At 42.1% G+C, this 21,267-nt stretch overlaps 2 protein-coding genes across 3 annotated transcripts; both read left to right on the top strand.

Annotated features, from left to right (window-relative positions):
- The first annotated feature begins 630 nt into the window (after positions 1-630).
- LOC120045626 (DNA-directed RNA polymerases I and III subunit RPAC1-like) lies at positions 631-5,728 on the top strand. Of its 2 annotated transcripts, XR_005476739.1 has the most exons (10): positions 638-720; positions 1,003-1,074; positions 1,190-1,297; positions 1,418-1,550; positions 1,675-1,794; positions 2,269-2,421; positions 2,756-2,905; positions 3,017-3,133; positions 4,786-4,900; positions 5,279-5,393. XR_005476739.1 is itself a non-coding variant. In XM_038990534.1 (9 exons), exons 1-9 carry the CDS (start codon positions 631-633, stop codon positions 5,395-5,397), a joined length of 1,062 nt encoding a protein of 353 aa, XP_038846462.1. In that variant the 3' UTR covers positions 5,398-5,728. The 2 variants fall into 2 exon arrangements, 1 of the variants encoding a protein (XP_038846462.1); XM_038990534.1 differs by lacking the exon at positions 4,786-4,900 and having other exon boundaries at positions 631-720; positions 5,279-5,728.
- Positions 5,729-7,256: 1,528 nt separating this feature from the next.
- fbxo28 (F-box protein 28) lies at positions 7,257-20,875 on the top strand. Its single transcript, XM_038991879.1, has 5 exons — positions 7,257-7,487; positions 11,292-11,401; positions 17,463-17,601; positions 17,987-18,182; positions 18,352-20,875. Exons 1-5 carry the CDS (start codon positions 7,299-7,301, stop codon positions 18,849-18,851), a joined length of 1,134 nt encoding a protein of 377 aa, XP_038847807.1. The 5' UTR covers positions 7,257-7,298; the 3' UTR covers positions 18,852-20,875.
- The last annotated feature ends 392 nt before the right edge of the window (positions 20,876-21,267 follow it).

Here is a 21,267-nt window from a genome sequence, read left to right as displayed (position 1 = left end):
CTTTGTCTGGAGCTCCAACCCTGAGTTGTGTGTGTCTGAGTGATTGTCATGGGGGAGGGGAGTTGTGGGTGTCGTGCATGTGTCCAATGAGTCCAGCTTATGTCCAATATAAAAGGGAGTGTGTATATTGTGTCAACCATAGCTAATGTTGAGAAGTTGTTAAAACAAGTTACCAATATCTAATACAATTCCTTACACTCTGTACTGCAAACTCTCACTAGGCACACTTGTTTTTGCTTGCCTGGTGTGCCAGGTAGGAAGAGTTTTCAAGCTTGCGTTATGACAGCAAGTGACTGACATGAACAGATGGAACAGTTAGCGGTGTTGACAAAATGTATAACTCCAACTTTATACCCCCTCTAGTGGACATTGAAGCCCAATGGCTTAAATGTCTGCAGGGTTGAAAAAAGGAAGAATGCTATTACAACCCTACTACATCTCTGGCTGCATACAGCAGCATACAGCATGATTCACAGATCCACACATTTCGGGGAGTGACAGTCTAAAACGCATTTAGGTTTGTCAGCAAATATACTGATAACTAGTTTTCCCTTTTGTCTTTGTTGTCAGGTTTCATTTTATCTGACGCTTGAGAGCGCCACAATAAGTAGAGCGAAGCGTGTGACGTCAATGAAAACATTGGCTAAAATGGCAGCGACCATGAGCAACGTGGATGAAATTCGGGATAGAGTGATATTAGGTGAATTTGATATAAAAAATGTAAGTGATTTAAGATTATACAATAAAATCAGATAAATTAAGATACTGTTTGTGTCTGAAATATATGTGCAGATCTTATTGGAATTAACGGGTAGCCAACATTTGCTGGCTAAACATAATGTGCAGCTAACGCGTTAGCTAGCTAACGTTAGTACGGTAGAAAAAACAACACAGTTCGCACACAGCATATTTGTCATGAAATATATGTACTGTGTTTAATACGCCAATACATGAGTTGATCTGCGACGTATAAGTACTTTAAAATTGTTCAAATGTTTCCAGGTTCATACAACAGATTACCCTGGCAATTATCCAGGCTACGATGACACATGGAACTTGCAGAAATTTCAAAAGGTATCTAACTTAGCTAGTTAGCTAACTATTATCATGCTGGTCTAATTTTACATTCAGGTCTGTTGAGTGGAATGCCAAAAATACCCTTTACGTCAATATTATGTATATATTGCAGAATTTCAGAATCGACGTGGTGCAAATGGATGAGACTTTTCTGGAGTTCGACATGGTGGGCATAGATGCTGCTCTCGCCAATGCCTTTCGAAGGATATTGCTAGCAGAGGTAGCAACTACTCAAAAGCGCCCTGGCAATAAAAATATATAATAATTAGTGGTGTCCATGTTTATTATGTTTTTATATGGTACATAGCAACATGACGTGTATTAATCCGCCCTCTCCTAGGTCCCCACTATGGCTGTCGAGAAGGTGCTTATTTACAACAACACATCTATCATTCAGGATGAGATCCTTGCCCACAGGCTGGGCTTGATCCCTATCAAGGCTGACCCACGACTGTTCGAGTACAGAAACGCAGGTACATTTATGCTGCATACCTTGTCTCCCCTTCCTCTGACAATGTTAACAGAAAGTTCCAAGACTTGTCTTGTAGAGGGTCACTGCCAACTACATCAGTTTTAAGGCATTTGTGCTTTTCTCAGGGGACGAGGAAGGCACAGAAATCGACACAATTCAACTTCAACTGAAGATCAAATGCACCAGGAACCCCAGAGCCACCAAAGACTCCGCTGACCCCCGGGAACTTTACTTGAATCACATGGGTAGGTAAGGCCGTGGACTGGGGCCAGCTCCAAGCATAAGTGGTCACTGGATGCTCAGGGGCCCCATTAGGAAGTCGGTGGGAGTCTCAACTTACTGTTGAGAGGTAGAATGCACATGGTGCAAGTTTGAAATTTGGTTGTGTGTCAGTAGTTTTTATGTCAGTCACTGACAGTCACTCAATTACCCATGTCAGCTAACAATTTTTAGATTGTTAAGTTAGTCTAGCCAGTTATCTAAACTTGTCGTAATCGTTGTCGAATACCGACCAGGCATGCAGGGCACGTGCCCAGGGCCCCTGACCTACAGGGGGCCTCTATTGATTTTTTTTAGTCACTCTCATATGATTAACATGGCATAAGTCATGGAAAAATGTGTAGAATTGTAGGAGATTTGCTTTAAAACTGCAAAGATTTCTCTGTCCCATGGTAAAATGAGTAGAATTGTATTACGTTTTTTATAATGTTTTTCCTCAGTGTACTCTAAGGACATGAAGTGGGCCCCTATTGGGAACCAAGCTGATGTGTTTGCAGATGCCAACATCGGTCCAGTACATGGGGACATCCTTCTGGCTCAGCTCCGGCCTGGACAGGAGCTGGATATAGTCATGCACTGTGTGAAAGGCATTGGTGAGAGGACTTTCTCTGCAAAATGTTATAATGTCTGCACAATGGCAATCTCACTACAGTTTAACCTTTCTCAAGCCCTGTAACCAGTGATGTAGTATACAATTTAAATAATGTGGGTAAATGCTGATATTTGTCTGAATAAGTTGATGCTCCCTGTATTTTCAATGCATTTTTAGCAATGGGTGGGTAAACACTCGTCCAAATAAAAATACTTTACGTTAATTTACCCTCGCTACACCATTGCCTGTCGCTACAGATCTCCGTCATATTCTGTTGAAATTAGTGATATTTCTTAGCTGTTCTGATGGCTTAATCCTATGCTCTATGTTTCCAGGTCAAGACCACGCCAAGTTTTCACCTGTGGCTACAGCCAGTTACAGACTCCTTCCTGAGATCACACTAATGGAAACAGTGGAGGGGGAGAAAGCGGAGCGACTAAAACGCTGCTTCTCACCTGGAGTCATTGAAGTGGAGAACCATGGGGGTAAAACAGTAGCTATAACATTTTGAAGCATTGTCCTTTGCACATACTGAAATTGTACTTTTACTGTAGCTATTTAAGTTCCATGTAGTTAATTCTCCGTCTCCGTCTCAGGAAAGGTTGTTGCCAAGGTGGTGAACAGCCGCTTAGATACCTGCAGTAGGGAGGTTCTCCGACATGACGACCTCAAGAATGCTGTGAAACTTGCAAGAGTGCGGGACCATTTTATCTGTAGGTACCCAGTGAATTTAGAAATCACTATGTTGCTGTTTCGTGAGTTTGTGAAATGTACAGTCATAATGTCTAGTAAACTCAGCATAAAAACAAACGTCCCTTTTTCAGGACCCTGTCTTTCAAAGATAATTCGTAAAAATCCAAATAACTTCACAGATCTTCATTGTAAAGGGTGTAAGCCCTGTTTCCCATGCTTGTTCAATGAACCATAAACAATTAATGAACATGCACCTGTGGAACGGTCGTTAAGACACTAACAGCTTACAGACGGTAGGCAATTAAGGTCACAGTTATGAAAACTTAGGACACTAAAGAGGCCTTTCTACTGTCTCTGAAAAACACCAAAAGAAAGATTCCCAGGGTCATTGCTCATCTGCGTGAACGTGCCTTAGGCATGCTGCAAGGGGGCATGAGGACTGCAGATGTGGCCAGGGCAATAAATTGCAATGTACGTACTGTGAGATGCCTAAGACAGCGCTACAGGGATACAGGACGGACAGCTGATACATGTGGTCTGCCTCGCAGTGGCAGACCACATGTAACAACACCTGCACAGGATCGGTACATCACACCTGCGGGATAGGTACAGGATGGCAACAACAACTGCCCGAGTTACACCAGGAAAGCACAATCCCTCCAGTGCTCAGACTGTCCGCAATAGGCTGAGAGAGGCTGGACTGAGGGCTTGTAGGCCTGTTGTAAGGCAGGTCCTTACCAGACATTACCGGCAAAAAGTGCTCTTCACTGACAAGTTGCAGTTTTGTCTCACCAGGGTGATGGTCGGATTCACGTTTATCGTCAAAGGAATGAGCGTTACACCGTGGCCTGTTCTCTGGAGCGGGATCGATTTGGAGGTGGAGGGTCTGTCATGGTCTGGGACGGTGTGTCACAGCATCATTGGCTTGAGCTTGTTGTCATTGCAGGCAATCTCAACGCTGCGTTGCAGGGAAGACATCCTCCTCCCTCATGTGGTACCCTTCCTGCAGGCTCATCCTGACATGACCCTCCAGCATGACAATGTCACCAGCCATATTGCTCGTTCTGTGCGTGATTTCCTGCAAGACAGGAATGTCAGTGTTCTGCCATGGCCAGCAACGAGCCCGGATCTCAATCCCATTGAGCGCGTCTGGGACCTGTTGGATCGGAGTGTGAGGGCTAGGGCCATTCCCCCCCCAAAAATGTCTGGGAAGAGTGGGGTAACATCTCAGAGCAAGAACTGGCACATCTGGTGCAGTCCATGAGGAGGAGATGCACTGCAGTACTTAATGCAGCTGGTGGCTAGACACTGACTGTTAATTTTGATTTTGACACCCCCCCCCCCCCCCCCCTTTTTTTTGTTCGGGGACACACATTATTACATTTATGTTAGTCACATGTCTGTGGAACTTGTTCAGTTTATGTCTGTTGTTGAATCTTATGTTCATACAAATATTTACACATGTTAGGTTTTCTGAAAATAAATGCAGTTGAACGTTAGAGGACGTTTCTTTTTTTGCTAAGTTTAGTACATAGCCCATAGTGTTTTCACTAGAATATTTTTGCAAGGGTTGTGGGAAGGGGGTTGGGGGAATTAAGGCTTTAAGTTTTGTTACATTTTTATTTTAGGTTTTCACACAATCAGTCCTTTTTTTTCTTCTTTTTTTTTACAGAACATCCAATTTTTGTTGTACATAAAAATGTTAAAACCACACCAGGAGACCACTTTTGAGGTCTGGGAAACATTTATGAAATTCTGACTTTTGCTTCAGTTACCCCTTAATTCAGGTACATATGAACAGCATTTTTTTCTTTGGTTAGCTGTTTGTAGCTCACGTGAAGGACTTGCAAAACAAATGCCCACTGGATTGATGCAAATAATAATGATAGCATTCTGCCAGGTAGATAGGAATAGGTTACTTTGTAGCTAGTTAACATTTAATTGAAGGTTTTTGGGAAAGCCTTTCCATCTATCAGAAGACCGATCATTAGCATAGCTATATTTTTTTCCCTGTTCAATATTTTGTTGTAGTGGCCCATATTGTTTTGCACTGTAGAAGCGAATTGTTTTTCCTCAGTGATTCTAGTACTTCGTTCGTTTAGTATAGTTTGGCATTCTGTGCATGAACACTGTCATCAATCCTGTCTTTCCTCTTTCCCATACAGTTTCTGTAGAATCCACTGGCATCCTGGCACCTGATGTCCTGGTCACAGAGGCCATCAAAGTTCTCATGACCAAGTGTCAGAGATTCCTCAGTGAACTCGATTCCACAGAGATGGAATAAGAGCTATTAAGTTGGACCAGATGTAAATACCCACTACAGGGGTTGGATATATGTGTGTGATGTGCCGGTGTCAACATGCTTTGGACAGTAGAATACAACACCAGTTGGAATAGCAGAACAATGTGTGAATCCTGAGGATTTCTTTTATTTTTTATTTTGTCCTTTTGGGTATACAAGAAAAATAGGTTGAGGTCTTTACTGAATGAAGAGGGATTTAGAACTAATTTGTCAATGGCGGGATTGGCTCTTCTCAGCCAGGTGCACAGTTATGTGTTGTGTTCTGTATGAACTTGTTTCATGAAACAATAAAGGTAAAGCATATTACTCTATATACTGATGTTGCAACATCTGTGCATACTTTAGATTTTACGGATGCTCTTATCTAGATCAATTACAGGACCAATTGGGGTTAAGTGCCTTGCCCAAGGGAACATTGACAGATTTTTATTTTTTTACCTAGTCGGCTTGGGAAGTTGAACCAGCGAACTTTCGGTTACTGGCCCTGCGCTCTTAAGTGCTAGGCTACCTGCCTATACGTTCCCCCCTCCAGTGCTATTCCACAGTGAGTTTGTTATTTAAAGGTACAATATCTTGAACCTATACTGAACAAAAATATAAATGCAACGTGCAACAATTTCATGGAATTCACTGAGTTACAGTTCATATGAGGAAATCTGTCAATTTAAATCAATTCAGTAGGCCTTATCTATGGATTTCACATGACTGGGAATACAGATTTGCATCTGTGGGTCACAGGTACCTTAAACAAAATGGGCCTCAATGGGTCACGGTATTTTTGTGCATTCAAATTGCCATCGATAAAATGCAATTGTGCTCGTTGTCCGTAGATTATGCTTGCCCATAGTATAACCCCACCGCCACAATGGGACACTGTTCACAACGTTGACATCAGCAAACCGCACACAATGTGGTTGTGCGGCCGGTTGGACGTACTGACAAATTCTCTAAAACGATGTTGGAGGCTTATGGTAGAGAAATTAACATTACATTTTCTAGCAACAGCTCTGGTGGACATTCCTGCAGTCAGCATGCCAAATGCGCACTCCCTCAAAACATCTGTATCATTGTGTTGTGTGTCAAAACTGCACATTTGAGTGGCTTTTTTTATGTGTAATGATCAAGCTGTTTAATCAGATTCTTTATATACCACACCTGTCTGTCAGGTGGATGGATTATCTTGGCAAAAGAGAAATGCTCACTAACAGGGATGTAAACAAATGTGTGCACAACATTTTAGAGAAACAAGCTTTTTGTGCATATGGAACATTTCTGGGATGTTTTATTTCAGCTCATGAAACATGGGACCAACACTTTACATGTTGCGTTTATCAAATCAAATGTTATTTGTCACATGCGAAGAATTAAACAGGTGTAGTAGACCTTACAGTGAAATGCTTACTTACAAGCCCTTAACCAACAATGCAGTTTTAAGAAGACAAAATATAGAAATATAACAAATAATTAAGGAGCAATAATAAAACAACTATTTTTTGCAGTGTAGATATGACATGCGCTAGTCCATATGAGGTTTTGTTGTCAGCAGGCTTTCATTACTTTTGCAGATTTTCACAACCCAGATACAGAAAAAAGATTGGGTAACGCAGCTTGATTATTGCTTCTTGAACAATATCAGTTGTAGCCAATGAGATGACTAAAGTGTAAATCAGATTGAACGAAGGCTAGGTACATTATAATTGTGACACTATAACCCAGGTCTGGACACAGCTGTTTGTAGGGACGAGTGGGTTAACGCAAAATCTTTCTACTTTGTTTACTCAAGTGAATTGAAATAGTTGTGTACAGTCTTGCGAGACGTTTTCGAGCGTTGTTCAGAGAATGTTCCCTATGAAACGTCATTTCCCCCTATCTAGCAATTGAAGATGGCTGCCGTGGTAGAAAGAGTCGAGGGAGGTTTTGGAGCCCTGGATTGCGACTCGGCGTTACCGAGATTGTCTACACCACCACCGGATCAACCACACCAGAACAACCCGCTTTTAGGACTTCCCATTGTGGCGATTGAGACTATTATCAATTTCCTGTCTTACGACGAAATCAGTCTCCTACGCTTGGTGAGAGAAAACAAAAACAAACCATGAAGCAAATACCAATGCAGCGTCTGGCTAATCTAGCTCCTGCCAACGTTAGCTATTTAACGAAAGCTAGTAGTAGTAGTAGTAGTATTAGTAGTAGTACTAGTGTGTTTAACTTTCGATAAGTCACTGCTTATATGTTAAATGTGGATGTCTTTCCCACTTTTAATAATAGCTAAGGGTACCGACATATAGACAATTAGTTAAGCTAGTTTAGTTTATTTGCATCGGCTTTTATTTCAATTCCATTTCCAGTTGCTTTAGCCAGCTAGGGCCCTGTCCTGGCTGGAACTCATGACAAACATGTCAAATTCAAACAAACAAATGGCTGTTTTGTTTAAATCTCTACTTTTCTACCTAAGTAAATGCGTTATCTAGTTACTTAGTATGTTTGTCAAGATTTAGCAAAAAATCTGTGTAATTCTGAATGTCCACACTAAATTGGCTTGCTAAACATTCAAAGTTGGGTTTTATTTCTGCTTTCCACCAAGTACAGTAAGACTTCCCTTTAATTTACAGTGGTGCAATAGGCCAATTGACATCTAGATGTTTGTTTGTGTGTGTTGGGGAGGAGTATTAGGCTATTTCAGCTCTACCTCAGCCCTTTTTGATCTGGCCATTGTAGAGTCCCAGTCGGCGTTAAAGTGGAATTGACAGCATTATAGCAACATGAAATCTTATTCAAATCTGTTCGTATACACCCTCAGAAATGACACATACCTGACACGTGTTCACTTAGATATGGTAATTTGTACAATGTTTGCGAATTGTCTACTAAGGCATTTGTGAAAATGTTATCGTAATAATAGTGTGAAAGCGGCCATGTGTTTGGACAATTTAATAGACACTGCAGTAAATACAAACATCTGTCTCCTCCAGGACTGGAGTCTACGCAGACCGGTGCACCATAGCCAATCAGAGCTACAGTAGGTCTTTATGCAAACAAGAAATTGCCACAGGCCTGCCATCATTCACTTTGAACTGGTCTGTGTTTACAGGCAGTTGTAACAGCATGACTTTAGGTCAATAGAACAAATTCACCAAAAGCCACAAATACACCTGAATGGATTTCTGCAGATGTCAATACCACGAGTTCTTACGTTTGGTAATTTTGCAGTCCTATTGCTCAAACCATGAAAAGGTAGGCTCTCTCCCTCAATTATGCACAAGATCAACAACTAATGCTAGCCAGAGCAAGAAGCTTACTGACCCCGGTCATATTCAGCAGGTGTTGTGTAAATTCATCAGTTATTCTGCACTCTGGCACACAGATGAATGCTCTAAAATTGGCATAGACAGCCAGAGTAAATTTGCCAACACAAGAGAGGCTAACTGGATATAAGTTTCAAGTTCTTGCTAGCAAACCAAATGACCCCTGCGTCTTTAGCTGTGTATAGCCACCGAAAATGAGATATGGCGGGGGGGGGGGTCACTCAATGACATCCTCCTAGCAGCTAGCTAACGTTAGTCTCTGTGTTTTAAGCTTGCTACATAAATGGGTAGCTAGCCTATTAGCCATGTTATGACTGACTTGTGATCATTGCCCTTGCTAGTTTGATTGTAGTGACATTCCCAGCCTTAGTTACATTTGTCTGTTTTTGTCTGCGATATTGAGTTATTGAAACTGAAACGGTGCATCCTGAATGGAGGCAGCAAACAATGTACCAGGCCAGCTGTGATTTACAACCTAATAGCAATATTTTTGGGACTACCAAGAAATTAATTGGGAATTATATTAATCATGCATTGAACCGCATCCAACTATTCTACCAAAAATGCCTTAGTGTACGTCTTGGAATGTTGAGTCAAATAGAACCTGTTTATAAATTTGGTTTTGTAGCATCAACTGGGAGTTTTATATCGCTTTCATATCTGCAAAGTAGTTAAAAAGCTGCCAGTTCCACTTTCAGGCCAGCCAAAGTTCAGTCTACTGTAGGGATTCTTCAATGGTCTTTCATTTAACAAAAGATGACAACATTTTCATGCACATTTTATCATTGTTAGATGTAAAATTGCGCGACTATCATCTCCTTGGAAAAACCGTCAAAATTCATGTCAGATTTCTTAAGAGTATGCAAGCACACTCGTTTTCCTAGCCTTTAGATAGGTCACTGCCCCGCACATCTGTGGGAACACAACCTGTGGTTACCTAGGTTCAAATGCAATTTTTCTTGTCTGCTTGGTTCAGTCATTACAAAACTACATTAAAGAAAAGTACATGTCTTAAGAGTACTTTAAAACATTGCATAAGGGCTTCCCTTATGCCCCTTTTCATGACTGCGAGCAGCCATGTGAGTGCTAGCTACTCAACATTAAGCTAGCCCAACGACTCAGGTAGACGTACATGTAAATACGGGACACTCCAATTAGTGTATGCTATGTATTCATTTATGGATGTCAATCATCCATTTCGTACAAAGTGTTAAATTGGAATTTGTGGTGGCTAACGCTAGTTGGGTTAGGGACAGGGTTAGTTAACATGCTAAAGTTGTCTGTGGTGAGATTCAAACATGCAATCTTTTGGTTGCTAGATGTTTGTTATATGCTCACCCATCCGCCCTACTTTTATTGTTTTTTTGCCTTAAGTAACCTGTCATGTATGTGTGTTTAATGTTACATTTGATGTGTGTATATGATACATTTCCAACCATATCAAATGTAACATTAAACTCATTTGAGTGTCCCGGATTTACATTTACTATGTTACGTGTAGTCTGAGACCAGGTGGGCTAGCAAAGGCCAACGCAAATAAATAGATTATTCAGCTACACGTAGAGTGGTGTTACAAACGGACTATACTAAACAAGTTAAGTCTTACCTGTGATGTTTGTATTTATTTCCACACGCATGGCTACGCCTACGTGCAGCCTACTTAGACACCGGGTCCGCACATTTCCCACTCTCCCATGCTGAATAGCCTGAAGCCATATGGCTCTTCTCACATGCTCGATTTCCCTACATGGGTGTATTGCAGCATTTTTGACCTGGTTACATGTACATTGAACAACACAACAGCTATTCGGCATGTTTTGTTATTTCTGTATAACAAAAAATCCATAACGAAGTAAGCTCTTTTTTATTTTCCCCAATTTGTGGGCGTGGTCAAGGGGAATTAATTCTTAGTATGAGTATACTGAAGACAGTACAGTATGATGGGCAGAAACTGCTTCGCAAATAGAAATCCCCGATCACACTTGTAGCCGATGTCATGGCGACATTGGCTAGCTAGGCTCATGTGTAGACCTGATGACATGTTTCTAATGGCCGTCTTGCGCCGAACTCCGGCTGTGCACTCTTTCGACAGTTTTTAACGTGTCAGTATGTCACTTTCACCAGGTTAGAGTAATAACATTGGCTGGAATCTAGATTGACTTTTTCGATTTAGAATGAACTACTCATTGGGCTTGTTCAACATTGCACCCGACAGTGCAGGTGACTGCTGACTGATCTACAAATCACCTTGCGTCATAAATAACGACTCGTTATTTAAAGTCAATCACAATTTACTCATGATTCATCACGGTTTTGATGCTCTCGAACACGGCCAGATTTCTCACACCTGGGTCTGTTTCGCAAGCATTCCCGGAAGTCTTGCGACGTTGTTTCTGGGTTTAGAAACTTTGTGGCCGTACCATCACCCCACTGGTGCACCCTGCAGTGCAAATTGTCACTTTAGTTTGAGTATCACAGGCTGTATGTGTCATGCAAGGTCATGGAGAGGTTGGAGGAACGGTAAAAGACATGCTCCTCAACCATACCTTCCCGACTCTGTTCTTTTCCCAGGTATGCAAGCGCATGGACATGATCAATCAGCGCATGCTGAACCAAGGCTTCCTCAAGGTGGAACGTTACCACAGCCTGTGCCAGAGGCAGGTTAAAGCCCAGCTTCCAAGGTCAGTCTCAACACCACTGGAGGGAATTCTATAGTATTTGATGTGTATGCTATTTGAATATACATGTTTTTGCTTGGCCTATGTCCGGTAGCAAATCAATGAGTAAAAGTTGGTCTATTGCAATTCAGGAAATTAAATCAGAAGTGCTTGAGCTCTGTAGGAACTAGGGCAGTCTTGTTCTTTCGACCAATCGATTGGTATACAACTTAAAATGTGTATTTTTCCATATAAACACCATATTTTATAAATCAACTAAGCTATAAACACCATATTTTATAAATCAACTAAGCTCAACTAAACTGAGCTTGCTTTACTCATTTTGCTAATTAAAAAAAGCTAGCCGATATTAGACTAGCCACCTATTTATTTATTTTTTAACCCTTTTTTTCCTCCCCAATTTCTCCCCAACACTCTCCCCAATTTCGTGGTATCCAATTGGTAGTAGTTAGTCTTGTCTCATCGCTGCAACTCCCGTACGGACTCGGGAGAGGCGAAGGTCGAGAGCCATGCATCCTCCGAAACACAACCCAACCAAGCCGCACTGCTTCTTGACACAATGCACATCCAACCCGGAAGACCCAACCAAACCGCACTGCTTCTTGACACAATGCACATCCAACCCGGAAGCAAGCCGCACCAATGTGTCGGAGGAAATACCTGGTGACCTGGTCGGCGTGCACTGCGCCCCGCCCGCCACAGGAGTCGCTAGTTCGCGATGAGACAAGGATATCCCTGCCGGCCAAACCCTCCCTAACCCGGACGACCCTGGGCCAATTGTGTGTCGCCCCATGGACCTCCCGGTCGCGGCCGGCTGCGACAGAGCCTGGGCTCGAACCCAGAATCCAGAATTTGGCACAGCTAAGTGATTTAAGTGGTCTAAGGCACAGCGATGCAGTGCCTTAGACCACTGCGCCACCCGGGAGGCCCCTTAGCCAGCTATTTTAAATGTCCATTTGTGTTTTCTCTTAGTGAATTCAATTGTTGAATCATGTTTTGTCTCATTTTCAAGTAACTAGCTGCAGGCTTAAAAATATTCCCTCATATACAGTGCCAGTCAAGTTTGGACACCTACTCATTTGAGGGTTTTTCATTAATTTTACTGTTTTCTACATTGTAGAATAATAGTGAAGACAACTATGAAATGACACTTGGAATCATGTGTTAAACAAATCAAAATATATTTACATTTTAGTTTCTTCAAAGTAGCCACCTTTTGCCTTGATCACAGCTTTGCACACTCTTGGCATTCTCACAACCAGCTTCATGAGGAAGTCACCTGGAATGCATTTCAATTAACAGGTGTGCCTTGTTAAAAGTTAATTTGTGGAATTTCTTTCCTCAATGCGTTTGAGCCAATCAGTTGTGTTGTGACAAGGTAGGGGTGGTATACAGAAAATAGCCCTATTTGGTAAAAGACCAAGTCCATATTATGGCAAGAACAGCTCAAATAAGCAAAGAGAAATGACAGACCATCATTACTTTAAGACATGAAGGTCAGTCAATCCGGAACATTTCAAGAACTTTCAAAGTTTCTTCAAGTGCAGTTGCTAAAACCATCAAGCTCTATGATCAAACCGGCTCGTGAGGACCGCCACAGGAAAGGAAGACCCAGAGTTACCTCTGCTGCAGAGGGTAAGTTCATTTGGCTTGACTGCCTCTGAAATTGCAGCCCAAATAAATGCTTCACAGAGTTCAAGTAACAGACCCATCTCAACATCAACTGTTCAGAGGAGACTGCATGAATCAGGCCTTCATGGTCGAATTGCTGCAAAAAACTCCTACTAAAGGACACCAATAAGAAGATGACTTGCTTGGGCCAAGAAACACGAGCAATGGACATTAGACCGGTGGAAATCTGTCCTTTTGGTCAAAATTTGAGATTTTTGTCGTGTCTTTGAGACAGAGTTGGTGAACAGATGATCTCCGCATGTTTGCGCTTAGTGGAACTATCATTTGTGTTTCAACAAACAATGACTCAACACACCTTCAGGCTGTGTAAGGGATATTTGACCAAGAAGGAGAGTAATGGAGTGCTGCATCAGATGACCTGGCCTCCACAATCACCCCACCTCAACTCAATTGAGATGGTTTGGGATGAGTTGGAGCGCAGAGTAAAGGAAAGGCACCAACAAGTGCTCAGCATATGTGGGAACTCCTTCAACACTGTTGGAAAAGCATTCCAGGTGAAGCTGGTTGAGAGAATGCCAAGAGTGTGCAAAGGGTGGCTACTTTGAAGAATCTAAAATATATTTTAACACTTGGTTACTACATGATTCCATTTGTTTGTTGTCTTAACTATTCTACAATGTAGAAAATAGTAAAAATAAAGAAAGACCTTTGAATAAGTAGGTGTCAACTTTTGACTGGGACTGTAGTTTGCATAGAAACCTAAATAAAAGCATGTAGATGGAAATATGCTAGAATGGAGGTTTAAAAATGAAATGGTGAATAGCACTTGGTTGATCTCTGGAGAGCTGAATAGATCAAGTGAAAGAAGAATTAATCAAATAAATCGCAGAAAAGGTATGTAGTGTGCGCGTTTAGTGTTTTTGTTTGCTCATACAGGAGCAATAAAGGCGGAGTTCACAAAAAATAAATTGGTAACGGCCAATGTTTCGCATTCATTGGTCGGCACGAGAGAAGCTCGCTCTCTGTAAAATTCCAAACGGTCTAAACCATTCGCTTTCGAGAGGCTGGTCCGGATCGGCCTTGAACCAATTAGACGTCTGTTTGGACCGTTCTGGACCAGCCTTGATTTGGCCCCAACTTTGATATCCATGTTAGGTTCAGATTTGGTGCGGTCGGACCGGCCTTGATTTGTAGGCTACATGCTACATTTTTTGTAGTTCTGTCTTTTGAGCTGTTAATGCTCTGTATTATGTCATGTTTTGTGGACACCAGGAAGAGTAGCTGCTGCTTTTGCAACATCTAATGGGATCCTAATAAAATACCAAATTTCAATGTCTACGGATGTAGATTTTTGGTCTGGAATAAATCTGAACCAATCAGACGTCCATGATTTTGACTGGATCGGCCTTGATTTGGTCCAAAAATAGACGTCTATAAGAGACTTAGGTTCTGAATGAAAGTTGAATATAACTTCAATGTCTGGGGACAGGGATTTTAGACAACTTTTCAACATTTTTGATTACTGGGTCTACTCTAGATTTGTGGGTTATAGGAGGGCATCAATTTATTTGCATTGCCTAGGGTATCAAGATGGCCAATTTAATATAATGCAGCTTTGGATTTTACCCCAGTCTCGAAAGCGAATGGTTTGGAATATTATGGAGAGCTTTTCTTGTGCCGACCAACATTACATAATACAGAACTTTTAATAGACAATAGCTCAAGGACAGCACTACATCAATAAAAACTCTATTTAAAAAAAGGTGCCTACAAATCAACGCTGATCAGACCGCACCAAATCTGCATTTAACATGGACATCAAAGTTGGGGCCAAATCAAGGCTGGACTGGACCAAACAGACGTCTATGATTTGGTTTAACGCTGGTCCCAACTGCACAAAAATACAATGGGACCAAAAACAATACGTCCAAAAAATGTTGGCATCGGTCCATGCTTACTGGGGTGTGGCCTACAGTGTCTGCTGCAATGGAATTTTAGAAATGCCCATCCATGTGGCAGCCCTACTGTTTGTAAAACAGGCAGTTTCATTGACTTTATTAGTCCTGATTCCTGTGACTAATCAATTTGCCTATTTGAGCTCTGAATATCAGCTACTTAACTTTATCAGGAGTTATCCTGAGACTATTTGCAATGTGTTTACAGAGCGGGAAATGCATATCACAGGTTCGGCATCAGCGCTCGCCTAAAAATACCATATTCCACTGGTTAAGGTTTAGTTTATTAATTTGACACATTTTTTAAAAACAAGCACACACCTTGAAAAAGCCATGCATGCACATGTATAAAATCATTGAGGATAACACACAATCAAGACTTATTTCCATTGTAGTCCTCTTGAGACAAGATCGAACACAGTATGGCAGTGAAATAATAAAACAAAAACAGAAGAAAAACTATCATCATTCCAGTTACATCATAGGGGTTATTCATATGGGCATAGAAGACATCAAACATATTTTTACTTTATTTTTGAAGCTGCCCAGAGAGGATGTTGTTTTTATGGGCAGAGGCAACTCATTCCATTCTGAGGCTCCAGTATACAAGAAAGTACCTTTCCCAGAATTACTCCTGAACCTGTGTAAGCACACATCAGCATCACCTGATCTGGTGCTGTGATTGTGTGCATCCCTAACACAAGGAAAGTAATCATTTAGATATCTGGGCGCAGGACCATAAATACTCCTGTAAACCAAACCTAGTCAAATCTGGAACTCCCTAGCCTCAACAGGCAGCCAGTTTAGTTCCTGAAAGCAGCTCCTGCCTATGTGAGTACGTGGACTCACCTTCAATACTACCATGATCAGCTTATTCTGGGCTATCTGGAGCTTCCCATTCATAAGTTTAGATAAGCCCCCAAACCAGGAAGTACTAGCATAGTCAAAATGGCATTAAATGAGGGCAGTAGCTAGCACTTTCATGGAGTCCTTATCAAGCAGCTTGGACTATCTAGCCAAAAACTTAGTCCTGGCATTAACCTTCCCTAGCACCTTATTGGCCATGCTCACACCTCCCAAGCTTCCATCTAGGATACATCCCAAGTAGCTAACAGAGGTTTTAGTAGTCAGCACCTCACCCCCCAACTCCACTCTGATTTCAGACGACCTACACAATTATCTAGGTCTGGATCCAAAAATAATTGCTTCAGTTTTCCCTAAGTGCAGAGATAGCTTATTATCTCTAAGCCATTTGCTAATGCAAGCCAAGAGATTGTTACTGTTTTTGGGCATAATTATGTGAGGTTTTGATGTTGGTGTGTCTTGGTCAGTTAAGCTTTGACAATGTCGCCCTCGTTAATCTGCCGTAGGTGAACTCCTAATCCTGCCTAATGGGCTAAATTCCATGCTTTCTAAATATAAATATTGACATGGTGCTAGCTCAACAAATTAAGTTAATCAATGGGTGTGAGTGATTTCTGACTTTCAAAAAAGACAAATCAAATTTCCCACACCCCTAATCTGATAGTCGGGTGGAGCTCAGTCTGCCCAATGGCTCAAGTGCCCACACACACAACATTGACAGAAGCGCGCGCACACTAGCAGAGGGCTACTCGGCATAAAGTCCTCTCAGACAGATCCAGCTCAGAGGCCCAGCTTCTGAGATCCCCCTCAGCAGCAGATATTAATTAAATTAAATGGAAAATCGTCTTTATTGACACTTTTTAAAATATATATATCAATTTGTGCCCCTACTCAAAATGAATCACTTTAAACTAAAACGTATTGGAGCGTTGCAATTCTAGAGCGAATCGTTCATGGAAGGAGGTCCATGTTTTCCTTGTTACAATAAGAAAGATGCATTGTGGATAATTAGATTAAATGAATAATTTGACCATAAACTTGTGCATGACTAGCCTAAAATTATAGCCTACTCACCCCAGTGTCAGCAGCACCACCAGTGCATTACAAAAGGGATTTACCTCATGCCTCGAGGCAATTTTTTTCTATGGCTATACTTTTATTCCAAACCATTCAGCAACTTCACTTTTTGATGATCCCTCAAGTTTGCATTCAATCGTGATAATGTTACTTGTATCATAAAGTTCTGTCATCTTGTCCAATGTATATATTTGGTGTGCTTAGGCCTCCCGAGTGGTGCAGTGGTCTAACGTACTGCATCGCAGTGCTAGCTGTGCCACTAGAGCTTCTGGGTTCGAATCCAGGCTCTGGGCATGCTGACACGGTTGCCAGGTATATGGTGTTTCCTCTAACACATTGGTGCCGCTGGCTTCCAGGTTAAGTGGGCATTGTGTCAAGAAGCAGCGCGGCTTGATTGGTTTGTGTTTCAGAGGGCGCACGTCTCTCGACCTGCGCCTTTCCTGAGTCCGTACGGGAGTTGCAGCGATGAGACAAGACTGTAATTGGAAACCACGAAATTGGGGATAAAATATATTTTGTGCTTTGTCTTGTGGCAGGCGGGAGTCGGAGCGGAGGAACCACTCACTGGCCCGTCACGCTGACATCCTGGCTGCTGTAGAAACGCGCCTCTCGCTACTCAACATGACCTTCATGAAATATGTGGACTCCAGTCTTTGCTGCTTCATCCCTGGCAAGGTGCCTAGATTCATCCTCTTTAACCTACCACCCACTAAAGACCTGCCACATCTGTACATTTAGATGCTAATTTCTTTTTTTTATGGTGTTCTTTTACATCGACTAACTTTAGAGCTTCTCACGTTTAGCCACAAGATGGCACTCCTGTTCTTAGATTGACTATAGTTTAGAAAAATTATTTGATTAAATGATCAAAGCATAATTTAAGTGGGAGACCAGTTCCATCCCAAAATGAACATGCTAGCTACTTCCATTAACTTGGATAGTCTTGGCCTCAACAACATTACACACACACACCAGGATCACATTCTTAACATTCTAAGCCCAAGCGTACAATTTATTCTAAGCTTAAGGTTCCCGGCATGTGACTGTGTCTTTCCCTGAGGTGATTGATGAGATCTACCGTGTGCTGCGCTATGTGAACTCTACACGTGCGCCCCAGCGGGCTCATGAGGTGCTGCAAGAGCTGCGGGACATCTCTTCCATGGCCATGGAGTACTTTGATGAGAAGATCGTTCCCATCCTGAAAAAGAGGCTTCCCGGGGCTGACCTGTCAGGGCGCCTCATCGGATCTGCCCCAGGTAATGGACAACTACACTGATCTTTCTATGGCCAATAAAGATTCTACAGATGGCCATGTTACTTAATATGAATACAATTTAACATGACGATATTTATTGTTCAACTTCGCTACCCATTTAAGATTGAACCTAAGATCATCACCCTCCCTATTCTCTCTGCCTACCCCAGTGGCTGGCCCCTCCACCTCCCTGACCACCATGTCCCTGCTGGCCAAGAACACACCGTCACGCTCTGAGATGACCAAGGTGCAGCAGCAGGTAAAGGTGAACGGGGCGTCTATGACGGTGCTGCGGCGGGAGAATCAGGAGGTGCGCGTCAAGCAGCTGGAGCAGCAAAAGCAGCTGCAGGACCAGGAGCAGAAGCTGCTGGAGCAGACTCAGGTTATCGGGGAGCAGAACGCCCGGCTGGCTGAGCTGGAGCACAAGCTCAGGGAACTGATGGACAGTGCGGTGGAGGGAGGTTCCAGGCCGGCCGTAGCCGCCTCCACCACAGCAGCTTCTTCCTCGACGGGCTCTTCTGCCGTCGCCACGACGTCTTCTGCTGCCGTCGCCACGGCATCCAGTGCCATGGCCGCAGCGGTGGAAACGGTGGGTAGCCCGCTCTTGAAACGCACCAGGAAGAGCTCAGACCTCCCGCGCCAGTCCAAACGCCTGCGCAGCAAGAAATAGGACACAATGTTTTTTGTTTTGCCTGATTGCACATCCCACCATGTCCTGTGACATTTATTTTAATTTTCATTGTTTGGATTGTCTTTAGGAGAGGGGGGGGTCATGGTAAAGGAGTCCGGAGTTGCTCTGTTTCCCTTGCGTTGAATTCCCTTTGTCATATCCTTCTCAAATTCCTACAGAAACTACACCATGGACATGTTTATGCTGATTTGGCCAGCATATTTGGGCAAGAGTGCCAGTAGTCTCCACAGTTTAACCACTGACTCTTAAAGCCACTAAGAATTTGCACACTAGTTGACAAGGTTAGGGTTAGTTTGAAAAGTCAAACACCAATTTTGGTGTTCACTCTTTCTTGTCCATCAACAAAAGTCAATCCACATTAGGTTGTTGGCTCCTAGTTGGGAGAGAGTCTTTGCAGTGAGGCAAGAAGTAATGAGAGCTTTCTAATATGCATCGCTTAACTACTGAAGAGGTTGACTTTGGTTGGTTAAAAATGCATTTGAAATATTGGCTAGACGAGACCACTCAGGATAAAGGATGTTTAAATTCTGCCTCTGAGACAATTTTGTTCTTATTGATGCAAATACCACTTAGTTTTAAGATGTCATTTTCTTATTGTTCTGTATGTTGGCCAGGTGGGATTGCTTGAAAAATATCCTTGCGCAATATTCTTCATTTTCTGAGAAGGGCTAAATTTAAAGTATTTGATTCCTGCATCGAGAGGATTATATCCCAAATGTGGCGTAATAAAATTAAAGGAAGTTAGTCTCTTATTTCCAAAAAATAGAAATTTGTTTATTTTAGCCAGGTCCTGGGAGATCACATCTTCATGAAAAGGACAGTTTGAGGGTTCCTGTTGTAATGAACAGTGTTCAGCTAGCATTAGTGAAATGACACAATTGATTTTAAATGCATTTCTGTGTTCCACATGAAGATGCAGTCTGGCACTGCATGTTGCGTTGAAGACAGGCAGGCTAATGTGGCTATTTATCATGTAGCCAAGGGCGCGTCTAAAGCCATGGTGCCTGGGGAAATTAAGGGAGTCTTTACATTGAGCAATGGAAGGACAGCTATAGGATCCCACTAAAGACTTATAGTTTTCAGAGATCAATCATTTCTTAAAATAGTTCTCGGACACCATGAAATCTTCCTTCAGGGCTAGAGTATTTCTGCTCCACCGTTATCTATAAGTTTTGCCAATGCTTGTCATTGATCAAATACTAGTCTGTGTAAAATGGGATTTATATGCAGTCAAGTATCTGCTGTTTTTGGGGAAGATTAATCAAGCTTTATCGAAGAGGTAGAAATGACCCTCTGTATTGATTGACCAGACTGGTAATTCTGAGGTCAAAGGTAAATTTGCCACTTAGAAAATGTCTCCACTCCAGGGTATTTAGTCAGTTGTCATCTAGACCTACTGATCTTATTGTTACGCTGTCTTTGTACACTGTTTAGTCCCATGTAACACAAAGTTCATCTGTTCAAGAAATATTCAGATTTGCCAAATGACTGTTGTGCAACTACAGTAGTCTGTCTACCAATGTAAGACCTACTGAAGATACATTGTGGAAGGCGTTCTACTAAAAGTGACAAGGTTTTTAAGTCTTAGGATTCTCCCTGATTTGCTATAAACACTCTTGCACAACAGCACCCTTCCCATTTCAAGATCTCAGCACACAGTTCTCTTTTCAGCTTGAGCCCATAATGCGGCTGGAAATGTAAGAATGACCTCAACTACTTGTGGCATGAAATCTCTGTGTGGCATACTGGGAAACGCAGTTCACAACTGAGTGGACTCAAGCGTGTATTCTAAACGGACTGGGCAGGGCAGGAAACAATATTATCTAGTGGCTTAATTTGAGACTGCAGTTTAGAAATGAGTGTACTGTAAACTTCATGTACTTAAAGTGTAGATTGTGGATTATAATGTATGTATAAGAGTGTAAATTGGCCAAACTGTATGGGTTGCGCACTTTACCGTTACAAGTACAAATGACGCATTAAAAGATGTTAACATATTGAGATATCGGTGTGTGTTTGAATAGTTTTGCATAACTTTTTTTTTTTTACTGTAAAATTTGACAATACGTGACCAAGCCTGATCCATATGCGGAACATGTGTGACCTATTCCTCCAGTATGGCTCCTCCTATCCAAAACCTTTTCATAAAAGGTAGCTGTAGTATGAGATCTCGTATCAGGCCTTTTACTTTATGTATTGGTCTGGCTTGTTTCCATTCCACGTCTGATCAGATATTATCTACAGGTACTAAACTCTTACCTGGGTAGTCCTGCACCATATATGCCATGCTCTGAAAATGAGTTAGAACCCCACACACAAGCACACTGCAACACGTGGAACTCAAGTCATTACTGTACCCTCCTTCCCAACAGTGACTCATCCGAACTTCAGAACA

The sequence above is a fragment of the Salvelinus namaycush genome, chromosome 4, assembly GCF_016432855.1.
Source record: "Salvelinus namaycush isolate Seneca chromosome 4, SaNama_1.0, whole genome shotgun sequence".
In the NCBI taxonomy this organism is placed as follows: Eukaryota; Metazoa; Chordata; class Actinopteri; order Salmoniformes; family Salmonidae; genus Salvelinus; species Salvelinus namaycush.
The sequence above is the reverse complement of the archived record's forward strand: the minus strand, read 5'-3'. Positions and strand labels throughout refer to the sequence as shown.